General features: G+C 37.6%; 2 protein-coding genes across 2 annotated transcripts; one reads left to right on the top strand and one right to left on the bottom strand.

The window, feature by feature from the left end:
* Positions 1-202: 202 nt before the first annotated feature.
* LOC146484072 (peptidyl-prolyl cis-trans isomerase NIMA-interacting 1-like) lies at positions 203-4668 on the bottom strand. The gene is made up of 4 exons (XM_085105435.1): positions 4357-4668; positions 2555-2677; positions 1924-1942; positions 203-1724 (listed from the first exon to the last, which is right to left on the bottom strand). Exons 1-4 carry the CDS (start codon positions 4586-4588, stop codon positions 1646-1648), a joined length of 453 nt encoding a protein of 150 aa, XP_084961561.1. The 5' UTR covers positions 4589-4668; the 3' UTR covers positions 203-1645.
* A 51-nt stretch (positions 4669-4719) lies between these two features.
* LOC146484073 (pre-mRNA-splicing factor SYF1-like) lies at positions 4720-24104 on the top strand. Its single transcript, XM_085105397.1, has 27 exons — positions 4720-4874; positions 6679-6830; positions 6938-6991; positions 7612-7681; positions 8344-8541; positions 9263-9358; positions 10066-10104; positions 10271-10315; positions 10587-10706; positions 10796-10855; positions 11276-11360; positions 11920-11992; positions 12832-13131; positions 14029-14104; positions 14502-14588; positions 15824-15937; positions 16414-16500; positions 16706-16781; positions 17094-17203; positions 18384-18487; positions 18964-19063; positions 19936-20052; positions 20853-20910; positions 21476-21584; positions 22708-22808; positions 23321-23355; positions 23916-24104. The coding sequence occupies exons 1-27, from the start codon at positions 4845-4847 to the stop codon at positions 23946-23948; spliced, it is 2529 nt and encodes an 842-aa protein (XP_084961523.1). The 5' UTR covers positions 4720-4844; the 3' UTR covers positions 23949-24104.
* Positions 24105-24363: the final 259 nt, after the last annotated feature.

Below are 24363 nucleotides of genomic sequence, written 5' to 3' on the forward strand. Positions count from 1 at the left end.
AAAGACCATTACTATTATTATTATTTAGATATCTAATTTGTGGTGTGATAAAATGTTGAAAAAAAAGTTTTTGCTGAATGAAGCCCCCACCCCACGAAAAAACCTTGAATATGCCCACTGTCTGCGCACCACAACAGGGTCCCCAGTCAACAGGTAACCCAGTCAGAAGGGGTCCCAAGGGTAAAAAGGACAGCAATACTAGTGTTCTGCAATTGTATTTCTTTTATTTCTAATTTGAAACCAGATTACAGACATCGTATATCTTAAGTATAGAGAGTAACTTACAGTTACTGTCAGTAACTCTTACAAATTATATCACTTGACTTAGTGCTGCAAACAGTTTATTGGTGCGTTAGAACTTCAGTCAAATGTCCTCAAGAAAACCTATCCCAAGAATTCTGCACTCTTCAGCTTGATCATAATGACACACCCTACATTCCACAGAAGGATACATTGTAAAAAACGCACTTGAAACTAGGAGTGTAACGCTACATTGAACAATCAAATATTTATCATAATAGTGAGAGTTCAAATAGCAATGCATTGATCCTGATTTCAACAATTGATAACTATCACTGACAATAGTTTCTCAACTATCAAAGGTTTCAATAGCCATCAAAATAATAATCTCAAGTGTTCCCCGGTCATCAGTGGTGTTCATTGCAGTGAAACAAGGAACATTAAAAACTTAAACAGGAACATTAAATTACAACTTTGCTTAAACTATGTTTGTTGGATAGTAGCTTGTTGAGGATCTTATCTGCATTTAAAGAGGCAGCAAGTAACCACTCTTTATAACAGTGCACGATCTGACATTGAGTGAAGACAAAAAATACAACATTATTACAATGGTATAGCAATACTATCACTAATATTGCAGTGGTAATTCAACTATCACAATACTATTGCAATAGTCAAAATGACCTCAATAGTCACCCCTACTTCAAACAGGCAAATGTAATGTCTAACAGTACCTGAATTAACTGTAATTGCTGGAAGCTAAAGTGTTATGTCTCATGTTTGGGTACAGGAGATGTCTCTTGAGGGGTAGGTGGGGGGGGGGGGGGGTTACACAAGGGGAGGACTGGCTCTTTTCAGAAATCCTAAATGGTTTCTTGAGCACCCCCAATAGTACTATAGTTAAGGGTGGTTCCTCTTAATAATGAGGTATTTTTGCACAGTTTATAACTATGCTTCACAACTATTTATAACTACATATTGAAATCCAAAAAGAAAATTGGGGATAACCATGAATTTTACTAGCAACAATGATTCTAAAAAAATTAAAAAATATACAAAACAAACTATGGAATTTTTTGCAAAATCCAAGCTACATTATCTCTGAAAAATGTGTTGTTGCCTCCAAATTTCTATTTGGATGTCAATAACCCTTGCTAAGATCAAGTCTTTTCCCACTTGGTCATAAACCACACAAAAATTAATACCTTTTAATTAATAGGCATCAGACCATGTGCGCACAATAGCATATGGAGGCATCTTCCTTAAAGTTATTGGGAGTTCTTCCACTCAGACAGGAAGTTATTATCATGTGATCACTTAATTGCACTTGCAGTGCCACTATATATGTTGCCTAGAAGTTTTATGAAATATCTAAATGAAATAAGCTTGCTTCCCTTGACTTCATTTATCCCGTCCTCAGAATGAGATGAATTCCAGAGTCCGTGAAGACTGGAGCACTCAATTCACCAATCTTCAGAGCAAACCTGTGTTGGGATTAGATATGTAAAATTATTAAATAACTTCTTAACTCAATGAGAAAGCTTAATTGGTAAACCTGTCTATAGATTGCAGTGTTGTTATTGCTGTAGATTGAAAAATTTGCACACTTTCAGCAGCTCAAAAACATTGAGGATCATACAGTTTGACATCTAAAAGTGCCAAATGAAAATAATTTTTACTCACGTTGCTTCCTCAAATGGTTCTGAAAATGGAAAAAAAAATTGGCTATAAGTCTCTATATAACATCATAAAACTAACCCCAGAATTAACTGGGATAATTTTTGTTGTTGTATTTGCTTATAAAATCAATGACAGTTATCAACTCTGACACAAACCATGTGGTACTCGATAGATTGTAGATCAATTTGGAATTTAAATAACAATGTTGGTTTTAATGGAGGGTTGTCAGGAAAAGAATCAGAGAAAAGTCTTGAGGCAAAAAATACAACAAACTCATGCAAAATTATCAAGTCCTTGTTCATTGACTATCCTGATCCTTGTAAATTAACCATACAAGAGAAACCTCTGTAGAAATAACACCTAAGAATCTCAGAGATTGGAAGATATTTACCCAAGTCATTGTATGGGCTTTGGGATTTTATTACAGTAACTGGAAATTCCTGTCAGCTGTTAAACAAAATATCAAACACAAATTTTCACGGTAAAGGTTGCAGATGTGGTTCAAGCTGCAGAGCTCTGTGATTTTCTGCTTCTTTCAGGTGGTCATGACTTTCACAAACATTTAACAACAGATCAAATGACAACATATTTTCTCAGTTTTCTGAACATTAATCAAAACTTTATTCTGACTTACTTTGCATCTGCCCAGGACCAAAGAATCCCAGATCACCTTCCTTCCTCGCACTGCTGCAATCACTTTCTGTGCTAGCCAGCTCCTGGAGGGTGGTTTTGCCTGAGACAATCTCTTCACGATAACCTACAAGATACAGTGATTCTGCTATTAGAAGTCCTGTATACCAAACCATATGAAATGTGTTATTAAGCTGGGTTAGTATTACTTTGGACAGTAAGGTATAAACTTTTATTTCCCATTGAGATCTATTAAAACAGCAATATATCACAGCCACTTTGAGTTATTAGGGACATTCATGTGTAAGAGATTGGTCAAGGGCTAGAGCAGTGAAACAGCTGTATTTGCTGCTAACCAATGTCTGGAAATATGTGCCTTACATATTGAATTTACTTGAACAGAGAGTGAACCAAATTTACAAAGTAACATAAAAATATGAAAATTTGGGAATTTTCATCCATTGTCATCCACTATTACTCCACCACCTATATAATCCAAGTGAGATATTTTCCTATTCTCGGTTTTCACTGTCACGCCATTGAAAAAAAAAATCGAAACCATTCCATGAATGAAGTCAAGAAATTGACATGGTATAGAGGATAAATAAATAAGGCATCTGTCCAAGTGTCAGGTCTGTGCGGCATTCCGTACTCGAGTTATTTGACAAAATTTATAGAGCTTAGTATGGAGACGCCATGTTTGTGTCCCTCTGAGGGGCACAAACATGGCGGCCGGAAATAGGAAAAAACATCTGGAGTTTACTTTTGCCAGAAAAGAGGTTTGTTTGCCCTTGTGAATTTTCAAATGTTTATATCAACATTTCTCCTCAAACTCAAATTGTTTAGAATGATGAAAATCACCCGAAGAGTCATTTTTAAGATACGGAAAAGCTCTGTCACGGCCGTCCTCCTGATGTCACGAACGATGGAAACTCGGAAATTGAAACTGTTCTATTTTCAAAAGGAAGCACGACATCGAGCTAAGAAATTGTGAACAGACATATTTTTAGGTAATCTTTCCTTGAATGAAGGTAAAAATTTTGTAGGCCTCCCAGTTTTGAATTCTAGAATTTGGTGACGTCACGTGAAAACTGAGAATAAACAGTTGAATCCTGACAACCTCAAAACTGTAAAGTAAAAACTTAAGTTTGAGTCATCCAGGATTAAATCACACATTGAGAACCTCAAATGATGTTCGAGTCTGTACCAAACTTCTCCGACCTGTTCATGGCATAAGATCGTAAATGTGCAAAATGCTTTTATCGATCTGCCACAATACTGATAGCATAGTAGCCAGGAAATTTCTCTTCAACTTAATACAAAAGTTAGTGCACATGCACTAAACAAGGTAGGTTTAAATGTTGAGTTGAAGATGAGAAGAGAAAGCAGTCACTTATCCTTTCTTTTAGAAATGGCACAAATCGAATCAATACTGGTTGACTCTTGAAAGACTGATTTTCCTCTATTGTGTATTCTTCCAATAACTGGAATTATTAGGCACATAACTTTTCAAGTCAAAAGATTTTCTTTTCTTTTAATTGAATACAATTTTCCAAAGTCACATGTACAACCGTTCACTGCTTGGAATGATTAATAATTGTTTCATTCTTCATCTTTATCGTTTCAGTAATATGTACCCTCCTCGTCTTCCTTCATAGCAGTTCAGTAGATCCATGTTTCTGGCGGGCAAGTAACCTTCAGGGTGTGGTATAGCGTGGAAGGGCTCGTGATCACCATGTGCTGCATAATTTAGATACACCAACAACACACCATAACATCATGAACTTGAGATTTATTCTATAATACCTTTAATTATTTCTAAAGCTTCATTTTTACTGCGCGTTATCTTGTCTTGTTTCCAAGATGACGGTCTTCTCGACTCAGTATGTTTGACCAGCAGGTGCGAGGCGCGCACTTGGTTGCTCGTTTCCTCTGTTGGCATCTCCCACTGGCTCGTGTTCGTCTGCCTGTTGTAGTAGTAAGTTTTGCCAGTAGAATTCGATGTCCTTTTTTCCCAGCCAGGAGGTAATCCACTCATTGTTTCGAAGTTTCGAGAACCACAACTGAAAATGGGGAAAGATATGCAACCTTCGACTTTTCGCTCCAAAACCTATTGCTTTGTAACCGAGCAATAAAATCGACGTTACAGCGCATGCGTGTTTGACAACCGCTGGAGTGCTGTCCGAAGGTTCACTGCGTTCGTAATGGCGACGATTTTGTGAGCTGATAGAAAACTTATTCGTTGCTGCAATTCTTTTTATATCATCAAGTGCGCCTACCCCTGAGGAATTAAAATGCCAGTGACCTCCAGGAGTCTTATCATAGTGAGTAGCATGTATACGAAACGTCTACGTTAAAACTAGGACGCACATGACCACATCGACATGATCATAACTAAGCTTAAACTTTTTGGACTTAACGCTTAACTTAACTTTTTGGACTGAATGGTTTGTTGATCCCCACTAGAGATTTATAGAGCTATACCGCGCTGATTAATTTCTCTGTTATCTTTGACATCCTTGGTGACCTTTCACCCTATGTTAATGCTATATTCTCAATTCTGTGTTGGTGGGAATAACAATGAAAAAAATAAAAATATTAATAGTTAAATGTATAAATAGACAAAAGTATATACAGTCGAACCTCTTTATTACGGACACCAAGGGGACAGGAATAAGTGTCCGTATTATAGAGGTGGGCTTTATTAATTATATGGATTTCGATCTCTCGGGAACCAAGTGAAGTGTCCGTAATAGAGAGGTGTCTGTAATAGAGAGGTGTCCGTATTATAGAGGTGTCGGTAAGGAGAGGTTCGACTGTATTAAAGGTGGTTTAAAATGCCATAATGGAAGGGGCATTTACTGCCTCGTTAGATAAGAAAAATATGAAACTTTGTAGTGGTCAGTATGGGAGAATGGGACCTCGTAAGCTATATCATTACCGTGTCGTCTCACTCAATCCAGAGGTTTCAAATACTTCACAGTGTCAATCCCAGTTTGCCCATTGTGAATTTTGTAGAAGATGGACAATCTATTTCTTTTTTTTTCTTCTTCAAGGGTATCCTAGTGCAGTTCGTGAAGCATTTCACTAACACTGGATGTGTTGTTATATCGGTTTAAGACATATCGAGCAGTGTGTCTCTTTACCATTTCTAGTTTCTTCACATTTTCTTTAGTATAAGGATCCCATGCCCCTGAAGAGTACTCTAGTAATGGGCGGACCAAGCTCTTATAAGTCATGGATTTGAGGCTAAGTGAATTAATTCTCAAGTTCCCTCTCAAAAAGCCAAGTGATTGATTTCCCTTATATGTAATGTTTGCAATATGTTGATTCCACGTCACATAAACCTCACACTGCATACATGTAAGTCTTAATCAATCAATCAACAAGGAACATTGAAGAACCCACATAATACTATTTGGAAAGATTCTTACTGTGTTCACATCACGACTAACAACATTTATGATAGCATGAACATCTTATTAGATAAGTGTTTTGTTTATACATGGACCACTGCGTTTGGACCCTGGGGGAGTGGGGGGAGAGTACTCTTCTATGTGGCCTATACAGGGATATGCTGCTGGATAGGGTATGGTTTTTGGTCCCTCTGCCTTGAACAGGGTATATAATTTCAAGTGAGTTTGTCGTAATCAGGGTGTGGATCCATCCTAGACAGGGTATGGCTGCAAGACTGTCGTCAAGTATTTAGCAATCTAAAATGGGAACATTCATCTGTATTATTTAGCATGTCATCAGTCAACATTATATTATTTCACAACAAGATATAGTGCTATTGTTTTCAGTATCTGAAGTATATAATAGGGTCTTAAAATAGACTGAGGGAATTGTCCTTGATCAGACAGGGCAGGTATCAGTTGTTTTTGTCCTAAACAGGGTCAAGGCTTCAAACGTCCAGTGGCACCACTATACCCAAACATGGGCCAAGTAACCCCCCCCCCCCCCCCTCCCTGGGGTTTGGAACTGATTTTTGCTGGGACTGTCAAAAACTGAAATGTGCCAAAACTCTTTCTCCTCCCCCAACCAGATATATATAGCTTTTTTCCAGTATAATTATTACGCTTTCTTGTCACAATATGGCTTATCATTTTTGTGTTCTGTTAATTGTAGGAAGAAGAAGATCTTCCATATGAAGAAGAAATAATTCGCAGTCCCTATTCTGTTAAATTTTGGATCCGATACATAGAACACAAAGCTAAGAAAGGCTCCAACACAGCACTGAATCTGCTTTATGAACGTGCTCTTAAAGAACTGCCTGGAAGGTACTTATAGTTGGTCTATTTTACTTGTCATCCCTTAAATTTCAATCCTTCAGGAAAATCAATCAAATCTGATTATGCATTTTTTTCATTTTTATGACTTTTTTCAGTTACAAGATTTGGTATCTGTATCTTAAAGAAAGGAGAAAGCAAGTAAGAGGAAGGTTAGTGTAATCAGAGGGCTGATGTTTCATTAAATTGATAAGGTTTTGTAGAACTGTAGACCATATATTTCATACAATGAATTAGTGAATGACCTTGTAGCTATGTACGTAACTTTAATAAGTAGTTACAAGTAGAAAGCCGGAAAAAAGTTAGGGCTTGAACAGGATTCAAACCCATGACCTGTACGATATTGGTGCAGTGCTCCACTAACTGAGCTACATGTATCAGGCCGACTGGGAGCTTAGCATTCACAAAATGACGAGCTTCATAGTTAGCTTAATAGCTCAGTTGGTAGAGCACTGGACCGGTATCATAGAGGTCATGGGTTTGAATCTCATTCACAATTGAATTTTTTTTCAGGCTTTCTTGCTGCAACTGCTTAATTTGCATACGTAACTTGTATGGTCATTCACTTATTCATTCTTTCATCTGCAGTTCAAGATTGTTAGTATGAATTTCATATATTTCACTTGCAAATTTTCAATAATACAGGTGCATAGAATATATTGCACCAGTGTATTATATTTTAAACTTAACATTGTCAGGCTTCAAACTAACCCTACTGAATAAGAAATGTCTTGTACTGGCGACAATAAATTTTATGGAACTCTTTTTTCAGGCCCATAACAGACCCAGCCTATGAAGATATAAACAATGCCTTTGAAAGATCCCTTGTCTTCATGCATAAGGTAATGAAACATTGTTCAAGTCAGCTCATTCAGACATGTACATGTACCATGAGGTAATCTATCACTATTGTGATTGTTGAGGGTTTTCGTTCATTTTTGTGGTAGGAGGGTTCTTAATGGTGAACGGACTGGTGCCACTCATTAAATAAATTTGTTTTGATTAGACTGGCTTTAAATCTCTCCAAAGGCAGGTAAATACCATGGTACTGTACCTGGGTCCCAGATTGTAATAAAACCCGCAGTTGTGACAATTGTCACCCATCAGTTTATAGTCTTAGCAACACATACCAGCAATGTGAGTAGCGGTGCTTTATATGGCATCTGGTATTTGGAGAATAATATTGTGAAAATTAAATGGAAAATAAGCTTACACCTGTAAGCTTTAATATTGCATACCATGATTCCTGTATATGGGGAAGGGTGTAGAAAGATCATTCTTAAAAATTAATTGATTGCAGAACTTCAATACCATTTACTTTAATTTAATGACTAATATTACAATATTTATTATCCTTAATATAATAATAATGCATGGCAATATGGCTTTGAGTTTCACCACAGACATGTTTGCCTTAAGGTTTCAGTAAATCACTGTGAGAAAAATTGGAAGGTAATCACTTCTGGAACTTTAAAATGGGTATTATCTTTGTTGCATTTTTAAGATGCCCAGAATCTGGATAGATTACTGCCAGTTTTTAGTGGACCAGTGTAAAGTGACAAGGGCACGGCGCACATTTGACAGAGCATTGAGAGCACTGCCTATAACTCAGCATCGTCGTATATGGCCTCTCTATCTAAAGTTTGTCCGCAAATACCACATTCCTGAGACTGCTGTCAGAGTCTACAGAAGATACTTAAAGGTGAGTTTATTCAATCTCTGGGGTCAACAGGGTTTTGTTTAAGGTTCCCAAACATTAGTGGTCTTACTGGTGTCCCTTTATTCATATTGGCAGCGAAAGACAATGTGGAAAGTTGATCATTTTTATATGCAGTTATTCTGCAACGCTATAGCCCTATAGAAAAACTCCTTGCCAGTATTGAAAATTCTGCATGAGATGCTTATTCCCCCAACAAACTCCATAGCAGATAGTTTAATAGTAATTGAGAGGGCTGTGTGATTTTGATAAATTTTTAGTAGTTTTTTGACATCTTTCTGATATTACTTCAGTCGACCAAATGAATATGAATTTGTGACACATATATTTGAACTGCGGTTGAAAGATTACATAGAAGAAAGATCCTCACTGTTAGTACGCAACTTAACCAATTGCAGAAAGAAAGCCTGAAAAAATTCAGGCTTGAATGGAATTTGAACCCATGACCTCTGCGATGCTGGTGCAGTGCTCTACCATCTGAGCTATCAAGCCAACTGGATCACAAAGCATAAACATGAAACTTGACAACTACACCCTGCAGAGTTAATGTATTTTGATTGTACAGTTGAAAGTGAAACGGGCCCTCAAGAAGTTGTCAGAAAGTTGTCACAAACTGTATTGCAAATTTTTATTGTACACTACTATTTTGCAGAAGTGCTTTGCATCATTTAATTTTAATTTTTAAAATGGAATTTATTTGTACCAGCTGGAACCAGAGAACACAGAGGATTACATTGATTATCTCAAGTCTGTAGGATGGCTGGATGAGGCAGCAACACGACTTGCTTTCATTGTTAACAAGGTATTCATCTTCTGCTACCATACTAAATTATGAATATCTTAAAAGCAGAATTTTTTTAGAACATACATTATACTGTAATTTTTAATATTTTATTTTTATGATTAATATGACCTTCACTTTGTTATGAAATTCTGAACTTAATATTATATTGTTTTGGACTTGTATAATAATATGGTTCTACACAGAGCACACAAGTCGCAGAGAAATCTGAGGATTTTTTTTTTCTGTAAAGTCAAACTAGCGGGAAAAAATGCAATAACTAGTATAAAGTTTTGTCTCTCATATTATTGGTCTTCGATTGAAATTTATTGTCTATGCTTTCCCTTTGTGTTCATGAACTTGTTTCTTGGTCTTCACTTGGTTTTGCTGATTGTTGTCTATCTGACTATTTGTGCTTATGAGCATCTTTTGAAACCATTTAGGTTTTCACCATTTAAATGACTTTTCCCATCTCTTGGGATTAATTAATTTTATGCAGTCCTAATGCGGCGTAGCTTGGTGCAAAATATGTATGATCTGTTACAGTTAGTGGTAGCTTTTGTGTATACGTTAAAAGTCCATAATTAATAATATATTGTTTCTAATAATCAATGTTAATGAATGTTCTAAGTACATTTATCCTTTATGGACAAATCAGTGTAGTACAAATTACTTAGCTGAAGTATTTCTTACTTCAGTTGATACTTTTTTTTTGTTTGTTTCCTCAGGAGAAATTTGTTTCCAAAGAAGGGAAATCAAATCATCAGGTGAAGTTATGTTATAAAAAAAATTACGTGACTGTACAGGCCTGCATTATTCAAGAACAATGTAAATGTTGCATGTATCATATATATAAAATATTTATACAATTATTATCGTACTGGCAGGGGGAAATATTTTAAGTTTTTAAAGAGATTATTGTTCTGCTTTCAGCTTTGGCAAGAGCTTTGTGACCTTATTTCCAAGAATCCAGACAAGGTGGGGATCTTGGAAGTCTGATGTAATTTTCCTTAATCTGATAGTGGTAGTTGTTAGAACCAGAGAAAACATTAACAGTTAGTAAATAGTGCTACTCTACAACCAACATACACAGTCACTGTACATGTACTGTAACTCTGACTGATACTAACATTTACTAATAGCAAATACAAATATTTTTTGCATATAAAATTAAAATATTACACATGTTAAGAGAGATGGAAGGCATTAAAAGTTTATTTATTTTCCATTAATTTTATTGAAATCTTAGATCAAGAGTCTCAAAGTTACTGACATTATTCGTGGAGGATTACGTCGGTTTTCTGACAGCTTGGGACAACTTTGGAATTCACTTGCTGATTTCTTCATAAGAAGTGGCCACTTTGAAAAGGTAAGACTCCCAAGTTTTCTTTTTCCCAATAGTTTGTTGTAAAGCTAAATGTGTTTACTTGTCTTTGGATTTCTAATTTAATTTTTCAGGCACGAGATGTTTATGAAGAAGCAATTCAAACTGTAATGACTGTTAGAGACTTTGGACAGGTATAATTATTTTTTAACAATGTAAGATGTTTGTTCTTTTTTATTCCAATAAGGCTTGTACTGGCGGACTGACTGACTGGCTGGTTGACTCATAGATGAATTGCCTAGTACATGGATGTGTGACTGTCTGGCTGACTTGCTGATGAATAAATTATTGATATGGCTGCACTAGTGACTGAATGATTTTAAAATTGATTGCCTGTGATTGAAAAAGATTTTGGATTGACTGAATGTCTGCTGGTCTGAGAATGAATGATTGATTGATTGATTGATTGATTGATTGATTGATTGATTGATTGATTGATTGATTGATTGATTGATTGATTGATTGATTGATTGATTTGATGACTGAATGACTGACTGGCTGATTAATTTTTTTTAACTAATTGATCTATGGACTGATTCTTTATCATTCTTGAGGTTTTTGATGCTTACGCACAGTTTGAGGAAAGTATGATCAGTGCTAAAATGGAAACAACTGCAGAAATGGGAGCTACTGAAGAAGGTAAAAAACATTTATCCTTTCATGTATTACTAAAGCCCAAAAATATAGGACCACAGAGATAGCCATGCTGGTTTTCTAGTGAATAGTATTTTCAAATATCCAAGACAGAGCCATACTTCAGAACCATAAGTCACAGTCCCACCTGCCAAGACCTTCACCTGTAAAATTGTTACCCAAATCCTGATTTGCAATTAACTTCTTAGAGGGACTGTTGTTATCCAATGAAAGATAGGAAGGTACGTGGTAGCAGCTCTGTGACACCCTTAAGGTTAATGCACACATAATGATTAATCTGGCTAAGTTGGCCCAATTTGGCAAAGAAAATGAGTCAGTGGACAGTGGTAGTGCCACAGATTTTTCACATCAGGCCAATTTTCACCCTGCAGCAGAAAAAGAAATCAAAAGTTGTTCAATTTGCAAATCGTTCAAATTATACCCGATTCTCCTCTGTCTTTTGGCATCACTCAATTTCTCTTCTCCAATAAAAAATATTGAACTTCTACTGTCTGAGTATTGTTTTCATCATCACTTCTTCCAATTCCTCTTATTATACATACAGATGACATTGACATGGAACTTAGGATGGCTCGATTTGAAAATTTAATGGACAGAAGGCCTCTTCTCCTCAGCAGGTATTCATCAAAGAGAAAATTGTAGTCAATAAAATATTTAAACTTTTCAGTCCCAGAATATTTTACAGTTATATCTGGCAATTATTGAAGTTTCATAACTTTAGAGACCAATTGGGTCAGCTTTTAAAAGATAGTTTAGACGGTGTTTAATAAAACCACGTTCTAAACCATTTTCAATTTTGCCAACAATAATATCTAAACATTGTCTTAGTACTGCTGACGGTGACAAGAAGGCTTGCATCCCAGACTAGAAAACTATTTATCTACTTAAGATAAACCAATTATAAACAGATTTGGAGGCCCACTGATTGTTTTAAGCCATGGCCTACGTTAGACTCTGTTTAAATAACTGGGACCATGTTTTTAGCTTCCGATAAATCAAGGAAAATCTTCAAGAATGTTTTCTTTTTATAGCTGGCTTTAGAGCAATCACAGGGTTTTAAGGAATTTATAAATTAGGATTATTTAATTTTTTAATCATTATGAGGATTTTAAAACTTTTTTTTCTTTTAAATTTTATCATTGAAGTGGTATTTCTTAGTCAACATACTGTACATTTTACATGTATTTGTTTTTTTTTTTTAATGTATGTTATTAATTTTAATGCACAGCGGTATTTCTTAGTAATAGTAATAATTAATATTGTTATTTACTTACCATCACAATATCAACGCAACCAAACAGACAAATAGTATGAGTACTATAGCATACATGGTATTAAGTTCAGGGAATGGCCAACAGGAAAATTTTAATCTTCCTGAATGATGCCATGAGAATAGCCAGAAAAAATTTCCATACATTTTAATTTTGCTGTTTTCTTCTTCTTTTTTTTTTTTTAGTGTGCTTTTGCGTCAAAACCCCCACAATGTCCATGAATGGCATAAAAGAGTAAAACTCTATGAGGGAAAACCTAAAGAAATCATCAACACATACACAGAGGCAGTACAGACTGTGGAACCTAAACTGGCGTCAGGCAAACCTCATACGCTGTGGGTGGAGTTTGCTAAGTTTTATGAACAACACGGTCAACTGGCTGAGGCCCGGGTGATCTTCGATAAAGCCACCAAAGTGAACTACCGCAAAGTAGACGACTTGGCCAGTGTGTGGTGCGAGTTTAGTGAAATGGAGATTAGGCATGAGTAAGTAATTTATAACAATTTCCCTCAATGACCAGCTCCCAGTTGGCTTGATAGCTCACTTGGTAGAGCACTGCACCCGTATCGCAGATGTTATGGGTGCAAATCTTTTTTTAACCTGAATCCTTTCTCAGGCTTTCTTGTTGCAACTGCATAACTTCAGGGTACATAACTTGAATGGTCATTCTTGTTATTATGTTGGCAAAAAATGTAACTCTTTGTTAGGTAACCAACACACATTAGGTAAATCTAAACCAAGTTTCTGTAGCTTAAAGCAACTAGCAATGCTTTCCATTTGGCCAAACATTCATGAAGTTTGAACAATAATATTTAGGGCTGGAATGGAAAACCATTTGCTGCTTATCCATGCTTTACAGAGGAACAAATTTGCTCCCTTGACCAGTTTTCAGCCCATACTGAAATGACACTTGTAAAACTATAAGGTACATCCGAGAAACTGGGCCAGGGTAGGAATGCATGAAACAAATTGAACTGTTTTTCTGTTCGGATTTTGCAGTTCAAACCTTAGGATAACCTCACAAAATGCAGCTGTATACCCAATTTTCTGAGTTTTTTTCCAGAGAAATTCCATTCCATTCAATTCCTTACCTGGACTTACCAGAATTTTTGCAGGGATGTTGCAGTGGTTTGATTTCCAGACTCGGCATCATAACTGGGTTGATTTTATTGTTGGTTCTCAAACTTGCTCTGAGAGGTTTTTTTTCTGGGTACTCGAGTTGTCACCTCTCCTCAAAAACCAACATTTCGAAATTCCAATTTGATCTGGATTATTGTCAAGCACTTTATCATGATCCTCTGATTCAGGAGAGCAAGCACTCTCCCTGTTATTGAGTAGATTACTTTACTTTACTTTCTGGTTTTTGAATCATTTCCTTGTAGAAACTATCAACAGGCGCTGGATCTAATGAGAAGAGCAACTGCAATGCCATCTGTTAAAACAGACTTCTATGATGAGGTAAGAGTGTTGGATTAGATCAAGCATTTTAAGGTAATTTAACTCCTTGTGTAACTGAAGCCATTGGCAACAACCAGTCGAAAACGTCTGCAAAGTTGTAAAAAAGTGAACCGGGTCTCCATGATTGAGGATAGAGCTCTCATTTGAATAAAGCTCAGTACCTGGTACTGACAATTATAGAAAAAAGTATAGACATCTTGATTAAATAAAAACCGCTGTTTTGGGGCACCAAAAAAAGCTTTTGTCAGTCCACAATGACAGGTTTGCAAGTTTCGCGCGGCCAATGATCGAAAAATGCACAAAACCACACGGAAACACTTGCTTTGCAGACTAGCTTTTCCACACTGTAAATTATCGATTTTTGTGAGTTTATGTACTGTTCTCGTGTTTGTTTCAGACTGAAACAGTACAGAGACGTGTTTACAAGTCTTTGAAGCTGTGGTCCATGTATGCTGATCTGGAGGAGAGTCTAGGCACATTTCAGGTAACCATACATGTACTTTCGCTTGTTAAAGACTGTGGGAAGTTTCTGTTTTCTATCCGAGAGATGCACAATTTGCCTGCTGCATAGAAGCTTGCCTCTTGTATGTCTTGTTTTCATGTGGCGGACGTCTTTTGTATTTGCTCAGGTCATATGTTAAATCTTGCTCTGTTGACCTTAAAAGGAAAGACCTCGAAAGTCTCTATGTCTGTGATGACCAAAGCAAATACAGGACACTGAACATACGTCGTTGAGTTGCGTTGTAAGGATTTGTTGGCAAAGTAACGCGCTTTATAGTTGTTTTAGTTTTCAGGTTTGTTAATTTGCCATCAAAACTTGATACATAAAATACTGAAATACAGAGAATATTTGGTAAGGAAGGCCAAATAGAAACCAAAAGTCTTACTGACAGGGCATTTGACTTCTCATCACAATAGAAACGGGAACGGGGCGAAAGAAACATTTGAAATTTTATAAGTGAAGGAGAGTAGGAGGTGGGAAGGCTATCGGTGCTGTTATAGGAGACCATTTTTCTGCAACTTGAAATGCAAAGCCATTGCAAGACAACTTGCAGACGAAATTGCGCGTGTATAACTCCTCTTCGTAACTCGTCAATTGCGTCGGGAGTTGTTGAAAAAGTAGACCTTTCGCAACATTACTTCATAAAGTACGTTGTAACATGTTTTCTGTAACTTGTTGCAAGTTACAGAAAAAAAAAAATGAAAAATGCTATTGCCTCGTGTAACATCGCCTAATATCTTCGGTGGGAAAACACACAGAGCTGGTTCCAGAACTAAGAAAAGAACGAGTTAACGCACTTAACCAAGGTTTTGACCATTCTCAGCATACAGTCAACTCCCTTTATTGCGGACACCCTCGGGACCGCGAGTTAGTGTCCTTAATAGCGAGAGTCCGTAATAACGGGAATTTATTTCAGTCAAACGTCTGCAATATATTTTTGCCGGGAACTTAGTTGCTGTCCGTATTATCGGGGTGTCCGTAACACCGAGGTGTCCACAAGACGAGAGTGGACTGTCGACGAAAGGCTCGAATTCTGATCATTTAGGATGCCACTGATTATTTCTAGCAACAGGTTAGAGAAAGAGAATTTCTCAGAAGTTGCTACAACATTTTGACTCCATTGCTTGATAAGAGCGTGCCTGTGTTGAAGATATCACAGTTCTGTATGAATTCTCCAATAACTCATCTAATAGTGGTCTTTTTCTTATGTTCTGTAGTCAACCAAAGCTGTGTATAATCGCATTCTGGATCTGCGGATAGCAACACCTCAGATTATTATTAACTTTTGTACGTTTCTGGAAGAGCATCGCTATTTTGAGGAGACCTTCAAGGTTAGTTGACACAAGCATACAAATTCTCCTTTCTTGCCTTCAAAGTTAATGGAGTTACCCCCCCCCCCCCCCCCCACTCCGTACCTGGATGGGATCCTGGCCCGTTCCCACGGTTACCCCCTGCAGTTTATCGATTTATACATCAAGGCCCGGTTGTTCGAAAGCCGATTAACGCTAATCCCCGATTAAAAATCAACCGAGGTTTCCAGCTCGCTCGTTAAAAATGTTTTAAAATCTAATTTTAAGCTAATGGTGAAGACAAGTCTAAAGTCAAAACTGAGGGACAAAATCTGTGGAAGAACCTTTAATGATTAGTCATTAAACTCGAATCAAACTTCACGTTAATCCAGGATTAGCTTAATCGGACTTTGTATAAAGAGTTTCAATTAAACCGAAAGTTAAATGGTGTGAACTTTCGTCAACGCTCGTCGTCTTTCTCAATTGTTCGACTGAAATTTTGTGTTTTGTGTTGGCAGGTTTATGAGCGCGGAGTTGCGATGTTCAAATGGCCGAATGTGTTTGATATCTGGAACACTTACCTCACAAAGTTTATTCAAAGATATGTAAGTTTATTGCAGGATAAAAAACAAAGGAAGTAATGTTCATTTGCTTTTTATATTTGAGAAGTCATACCAGCCGGTTTCATCCTGGCTTAAAAAATCAACTCGGCTAGTGATGGTTATACCTGCTGGATCCACTGCTGTAAAAGCTACCATTGAGTTTTATTTATGATTTTTTTTTCTGTTTGTTTGTTGGTTTTTTTTCCAGGGTGGCAAAAAACTCGAGCGTGCAAGAGACCTCTTTGAGCAAGTTCTTGAAGGTTGTCCTGCTAAATTTGCGAAATGTAAGATATTATTTATTCATTCATTCATTCATTCATTCATTCATTCATTCATTCATTCATTCATTCATTCATTCCTTCCTTCCTTCCTTCCTTCCTTCCTTCCTTCCTTCCTTCCTTCCTTCCTTCCTTCCTTCCTTCCTTCCTTCCTTCCTTCCTTCCTTCCTTCCTTCCTTCCTTCCTTCCTTTCTTTCTTTCTTTCTTTCTTTCTTTCTTTCTTTCTTTCTTTCTTTCTTTCTTTCTTTATTTGTACGTTGCTCTTCGCTTTGCAAACTAAAATGGTTAACACTTTGCAATGCAATCTCTATTTTTCAGCTTTTTATTTAATGTATGCCAAGCTTGAAGAGAACCATGGCCTTGCGCGACACGCTATGACGATATATGAGAGAGCCACAAAAGCAGTGTTGCCAGAGGAACAATTTGAAGTAAGATAGACATTGTGAAAGGCCCGTTTACACGTGCCGCACTTTTTTTGTAACCGCTCGAGCTGGTACAGTTAAAATCTAGCGGCGAATTCAGTGTAATTTAGGCGCGATTTGTCGTCCCGATATCGCGGAGGTTTGAGACACGTTCGAAAATTCATGCAACTTGGCGTTGATTTGGAGGAAATCGCAACAAATATCAAAACGGAATCGCGCCAAAATTGCATTGAAATCGCCTTATCGAAGGGATCTCTGCAGGGTACACTGATCCAAACACTGTGCAATAATTAGGGTAGTTTTCAATTGACTGTCGTTCTGTGGTTAGCCGCGCCACTTTTCAACCAATGAGAAGCAAAACCTAAACCAATCGTGGCTCGCTCGCACGCGTTTTCCCGCGCTTGGCGCCAGTTACATTTGTTTCTAATTCTGATTGGTTCATTGCCCTGTTTACGTGTGTTGTGATTGGCCAGAGTTATTACTTTGGTTTTGGTTTTACAACACTCAATTGAAATCTACTCTTATACGCCATTAGTTTCTAAATTCTAGAGAAGGTATCATGGGCTGAAAAACAAAACTTACCTAGGTAAAACCTGATCAGTTCAACATCTTTAACAACATCTCATGGATGCCTTTTCCTTATATTTTGGTTCAAAATTTGTCACCAATTTATTCGGGAGGATTAGACCATAAAAGTTCTTCCTTTAGTTACCGTGAAATGCGACCCACCAGAAGTAAAGTGATTATAGCCGTACGCGTTTATGACTAATCTGTACTATATTGATGGGATGATAGGATGCAGGGATGGCGCAGTGGTGAGAGCACTCGCCTCCCACCAATGTGGCCCGGTTCGATTCCCGGTCTCTGCGTCATATGTGGCTTGAGTTTGTTGTTGGTTCTCGTCCCTGCTCCGAGGGTTTTTCTCCGGGTACTCCGGTTTTCCTCCCTCACAAAAACCAACATTTCCAAATTCCAATTCGACCTGGAAACAGTGGAGAGAAGAGCCACTCCGTGGATTCCACTGAAATTCGTATTTATTTATTTATTTATTTATTTATTTATTTATTTATTTCCTTTAATTGTTTGCTTTTTCCTAAACGTTAGTTTTATTGTCTAGACGGTAAGCATACTCTTTCATGGTAATTTAAGACAATTTTATATCTGATCTCTTGTGTTTTCTCCACAGATGTTCAACCTGTACATCAAACAGGCTGCGGAGATTTTTGGTGTGACACATACACGTGAAATCTACGAGAAAGCTATTGAAGTGCTGCCAGATGAACAAGCCAGGTGACAAACCTCTCCCATACCCACTCTGCAACCCGCACTTTCACCTTCCCTACCCCACCCCTCCTTGTTGTTGTTGTTGTTGTTGTTGTTGGTTTTTTTTTTTTTTGTGAATGTAAGCTTACATGATAGCTCATTGTTTTGTTTGCAATCCTAATCGGCCTCTTCGATGAAATGGCCCTGAAAGCTTCATGTTAACACTGTCTTAATCAGCCCCTAAAAGGGATCGATTTCCTCTATAATTTTCCCACATTTCTCTTACCTCTTAACAGCCAGGGGTGAATTGGATGCCTGATTTAGTTGTTACTGTAACGTGATCACCTTTTTGTTCCTTTGGCATAGTTTTCATCCTCCATTTACCTTTACAGTTACCCACTTACCCCACTGCCTGATGTTTTAATATATGCTCGTGTTTGTACCACTGATGATGACCAGATCAGAGAATGTGGGAGTAATTGTTTGATGTCTTGTTTCCTCAGAGAGATGTGCGTCAGGTTTGCTGATCTTGAGCGCAAACTAGGCGAGATTGACCGAGCGAGGGCTGTGTATATGCACGCTTCGCAAATGGCTGATCCGAGGGTAAGTGCCAACTCAGTTAATGTTTTCGTTTCATATACACAAAATTAGACTAGACTAAGGGTGCGTTCGAATTCATACTATGATTACTAGAATCCTCATTGGAGGTTTCTGGAGGTACTGGAATACTGGCTCTTAAATTATTGTGTATCAATAATAATAATATAATAATAATAATAAAGACTTTATTAACAGCATTTCCACAGAGTGGCTCTTCATCCGTTATTATCTAACTAAAATTAATTACAACTAAGACAAACTTAAGAAAAACGGTGTTAAAATGAATAACAAAATATGTGTTCCAAACGCTAAATGAAAATCAATCACAGTCAGGACCTAGCTTTATCTTGTAGCAATTTCTTCGTCTCCTTAAAAAATAAGATTGGATCCATGCAGTTTCTTAAAGAAAGGGGAAGGTTATTAAATAAATTAGCAGCTTCATCTTGAAACGTATTGGAGATCATTGATCTTTGAAGCTGTATACCCTTGCTGGAGCGTAAGTTTCGATTACTTTCGTAAGTCTCTAGTCTCAAATAATTTGGTCAGTCTGAGCTGTAAAGACTCTTGTGTGTACTTTTAAGAATATGCCATTCGCGCTGAAAGTTTGTAGATATCTATTTAAATTTACTTAAAAAGAGAAATATAACAGCTATTTTGCTTATGCTTATTCCGGAATACGGTCAATCGAACGCGACCTAAGTTTCTTCCTGGAGTACCCGAGATCAAGCTCGGGTACCCTAGGCAGTAAGCACATTACTTTGAGAAGAACAGTTTGTTTAGTAGAGTAAGATATACTTGACAAAAACTAGGTCGTCAGTAAAATTTGTAACTCATGTGACACTCTTTGGTCTTAATACAATTCCTTTTTTTTGCAGACCACTCCAACATTCTGGAAAGTGTGGCATGACTTCGAGGTTCGGCATGGAAACGAGGATACTTTCCGAGAAATGTTACGAATCAAAAGGAGCGTACAGGCGCAATTCAACACGCAGGTCAGACTTTACAAACTGTTATATTTATTTAAATCAGCTCATTATAGGCCGGGTGACGTTTTGTTCCGACACTAACAACCCCGCCCTTAGCCACCCCAATCTTTTCCCTCAAGAGAACTGACCGTAAACTAACGAGCTCAAGTCCCAATCGTCTTTCTTTTTAACAGCAATAGGGAAGATGTTACGCAATATACGTTGTTCGAGAGAACAGTATAACAGGTTTTGATTCTTTCACGTTCATCGGGCTTTCACGAGGGACCATGTAAATACGGTACACGTCGTGCGGATGTAGCGAACATCCTTCCCCCTAAACTCTCACCAATCAGAGTCGCCATTCAACGCAGGTTGGTCCTCGGATGTGTCAACTTGCGCGCACAAACATACATTGGTTGGCTAAAGGTCACAAACAAAATTGCGTAGAAATTTGAGTTTGATGAAATCGCGAGTACGTGTAAGTTCTGGCGAACGTAGTTTCGAGTGGACGCAAGGTGGAAACTTGGGTTCTTCTGAGACTCCTTTGGCGTTGGCTTTAACTTCTTTTGCGTAATCAAAAGTGACCACTCAAGTCGCTCAAAAAAGGTGCAACACGTCAGCGAGTTGAAGGTTTTGTGATCTTAGCTCACCTATGCCAGAAGGCTAAATACCGCTGGCAACGCGAAATGTTTTATAAACCGCGTGTACGTGTGTCGTCTGTTGTAGCCTGCGTATCTGGCGGTATTGTTTGCGTGAAAGCAAACAGTTTTAGGGTAATTCTTGCTGTCAACTGTGCCTAAACATGATTGATAGAGTATTCTTTTTAGGTCAATTTCATGTCGGCGCAAATGTTGGCGGCAGCAGCTAGCAAGACCGCTGGAGCAAGTAAGAAATGTTTTAATTTTTATTTAAAAGTTTTTAAAGTTTCAGAAGCGTCACAGAAATTACGTCAACAGAGCTTTTGACTCCGACTGGAGTCTTGATCACATTGTTTCAATAAGATGATCTTAGTTCATTGGCCTATGGTAAAATATTTTAACATTTCTATGTCCGCGCGAAGACTGACAATTACGTTATTTAAGTACATTTCTTGTTTTCTTACGGACTCCCCCCTGTTTAAACAGCGTTATACATTGAGTCGTCACTGTTATTTTGCTTTACTAGAAGACGTCCGCATCACTTTTTCCCTTTCAAATTCTTCCATGAACATTCGTTACTTGAATTGAATCCTGCTTGATGTCGCACTATTTGTCCATATCATCAGTTTACATGAAGATTGATGAAAATTAAGATAAAGACATACACTGGCCGTAAGGGGCCGATGATTCGAGTATAACTAATTCACCACCATGGGATGCTATTCCTGGGTTAGGACCCCAAGCATCTTGTGAGGTCGGGAAAGGCCGGTGTACGTCCTCTCAACCAGTTGCTTACTTTTTTTTTTGCCAAGGTACAGATGAACCAGTGGCTGATGACATGCAGCGGTTAGAACAGCAGGCTCAAGCTGTGGCAGCAAAGGATGTGACTGCCAAGTTAAAAGAGAAAGTCTTGTTTGTCAGGTTAGACAAGTTTCTTCTCCTCTAAGAATTGTCTATGCTCTCTGGGCGAGCTATACACGGGGCAAATGTTCGGAATAGTCTACAGAATACTAAGAGACTAGTGAAAAACTATAAAGATTGTAGAATTATTTATTTATTTATTTATTTATTCATTTATTTATTTTATTTTATTTATTTATTTTGTTTCATTTGTAGAATTACTTAACCCGTTAACCCCTAATATCAAAGAACGAGTTCTCCTATGTTGTCCCCATACTTTCTTTCATTACAAAAGTACTGGGGCGAAGTTATTAAAATATCAAGAAAATTCACCTTGGGTGATCATATCCTTAATTCTCATGACCTCAGTGGTTGAATAAAGATTGATATTATAAGGAGAAATTTTCTGTTGATTACTAATCAAAGGGCTTAAACTGTTAACAAGTTAAAAATCACTCTGCTTCCTTATTTGTCTGCAGGCATGACATCTATTTTCTCTCTTTCGTCTTTGTTGTCACAAGTTGTCGGCTTTATTCCATTTATGACTTTAAGTCACCGTCCACTGACGAGACAAAAGGGAGGTTTAGCAACGACGACGGCGACGGCAAGGAGAACGTCAAAAAAGCAATAGGCTTAATAACCAAAACAACAACTCTAACGTGCATAACCCTTCTTGGTACATTTCTTTGCCGACACTGCATGACTAGGACATGAAACTTTCTGATGGAACGTTTTATGGAGGACGCAAACACACGACGACGAATTTTTCTTTCTTTTTCTAAACTTGGGAGCGGTCTCCAAAAATCCATCTGCAGGAAATCTCATCTACATTTGACATTTAGAGCGAGTTGGAACAATCGCGACGACGTTAAAAAGTGACGTTTTCGCTACCGCCGGCGTCGTCGTTGCTTAAGCTCCCTAATGACGCGTACTAAAACTGTAATGATCATTTAATGTATTAAGTCAATCACGAATGCTCGACATGTCTATACAGAACTTTACTATTGTAAATGTGCATGTGATAGTACAAGGCTACCAAAACATTAAAAAATGAATCTCAGTCCTAACTAAGTAAGTTATGGTATGTTGCAAGCAGAAGACAATTTCATCTACTTTGCTTAATTGCCGGTGTGTCTTTTAACAGGGGTGAAACCAGCCACGCTGACAGTGAAGATACGGAGCCAGTTACAAACCCAGAAGAAATCGACATTGATGAAGACGACGATGATGACGACGATGAACCGGGTATGAAGTTGGTGATGTTATATTTCCACGGTAAAACTGAATTGGTCCAAACACAGTTTTTGATTAATCCGCTTACCCAGGAAGACACGTGGTTTCTGCAGATCGAGCGAGAGGGCAGTATCCTCGCGTGGAGGGACAGGTCATACATCAAATTGAACTTTCTGTTTTACAGGCTTCATTGTTTGGATCGGCCCACATCGAAGTTTTTTTGTTTTTTGTTTTTTGTTTTTTTTTGTTTTTTTTTTTTTACGTTATGCTTTTAAATGAGTGCTTTCTAAATTGTAAGCCTAACGAAGATTGTTATCTTGGTAGAATATTGATACTATTTTTTTGTCATTTCCAAATTATTTTGACAAAAGGATGTACAGTAGTCTTGATTGTTCGTTGCTATCTTTGAAAGACGGACATTATGGCCAAAGCTTTGTCGTTTGTAATAATAATGTCTTTTAAAAGAATAATAAGGTTCCTTATTTATGTCGCGCTATATTCAAATTCTTCTCTTTTCTCTGCAGAAGTTCAAGTTGAACAGCAAACCGTCCCAAGCAAGGTACGTAACACAGTTCTTTCATCTCCGGATTTTTTCCCGCTTGACGGGTGAAGCAGAAACTGAGCTCTTCAAATTTTGAGGAATGTAGCTGTGTTCAAAAGAGTATAATCGCGTTTTTAAGATTCTAAACATTTGTCCGCTGTCAACCCTGTCGAAGTCCGCATAGACTACCGCGATCACGCGCTTTCAAGCCCAGTGCCATTTGAAATACAGAAAAATTTTGACCTAATGTCTTAAGCACGAAGGCGCACTATAGTAACTTTTACTTGTGTAAATTAAAGTTTACTTGCCATCCTCCGGTCACAAAGCATCGTCCAGTAACAAGAAAGACAAGCAAACTTGCGTGCTTTTCGTTTTGAAATATTTCTACTGTGGGCAATGGTTCGAAATGCTCCGCCCTCGGAACGTTTCTCTCGCTTTCATCCGTGTGCGATCGATGATGACGTAACAGGAAAAAGAACCTCATTGTTTTCGAATAAAAGCGATCGAAAAAGGGCGTGTAAGGACGTTCCCTAATATTTTTGTAATGTAATATCATCACGCATTCGTTTTTGTTTCAGGTTTTTGGAGGATTGAAAGAAGACGATGACTAAGATATTCGAGTGAATATGCCAAGCAAATGTGAACAGCTCTAGCGACAGTAGGCATTTTAGCCTGCGTGGTTTTTACTTTCCATCAAGTTGTCTCATATCTCCTGTCAGCCTTTGTAAGCATATTTTTTAATAAACTGTAGCTTTTGTACAAAACTATCCTTCATTAGTTTATTCGTACACTGAGAATTGAGTCTGTGAATAAAATCATAAAATGTGACCACGAACAGAGCTACTGAGCAGTGCTTTCCTATGGTTCTGTTTATTGGGCTGTACAAGGTGGTTCTAAGTAAACTTCTTAAAGTCTGTGCATGAAATCCTAAAGTGCTTCCATTCAAATGAAGCTACTGAGCAGTACTTACCCGTGGTACTGTTTATATTGCTGTACAAGGTGATTCTAACTTTTAAGTCTGTAGAT

This window comes from Pavona decussata, unplaced genomic scaffold, assembly GCF_977016875.1.
Source record: "Pavona decussata unplaced genomic scaffold, jaPavDecu1.1 SCAFFOLD_37, whole genome shotgun sequence".
In the NCBI taxonomy this organism is placed as follows: Eukaryota; Metazoa; Cnidaria; class Anthozoa; order Scleractinia; family Agariciidae; genus Pavona; species Pavona decussata.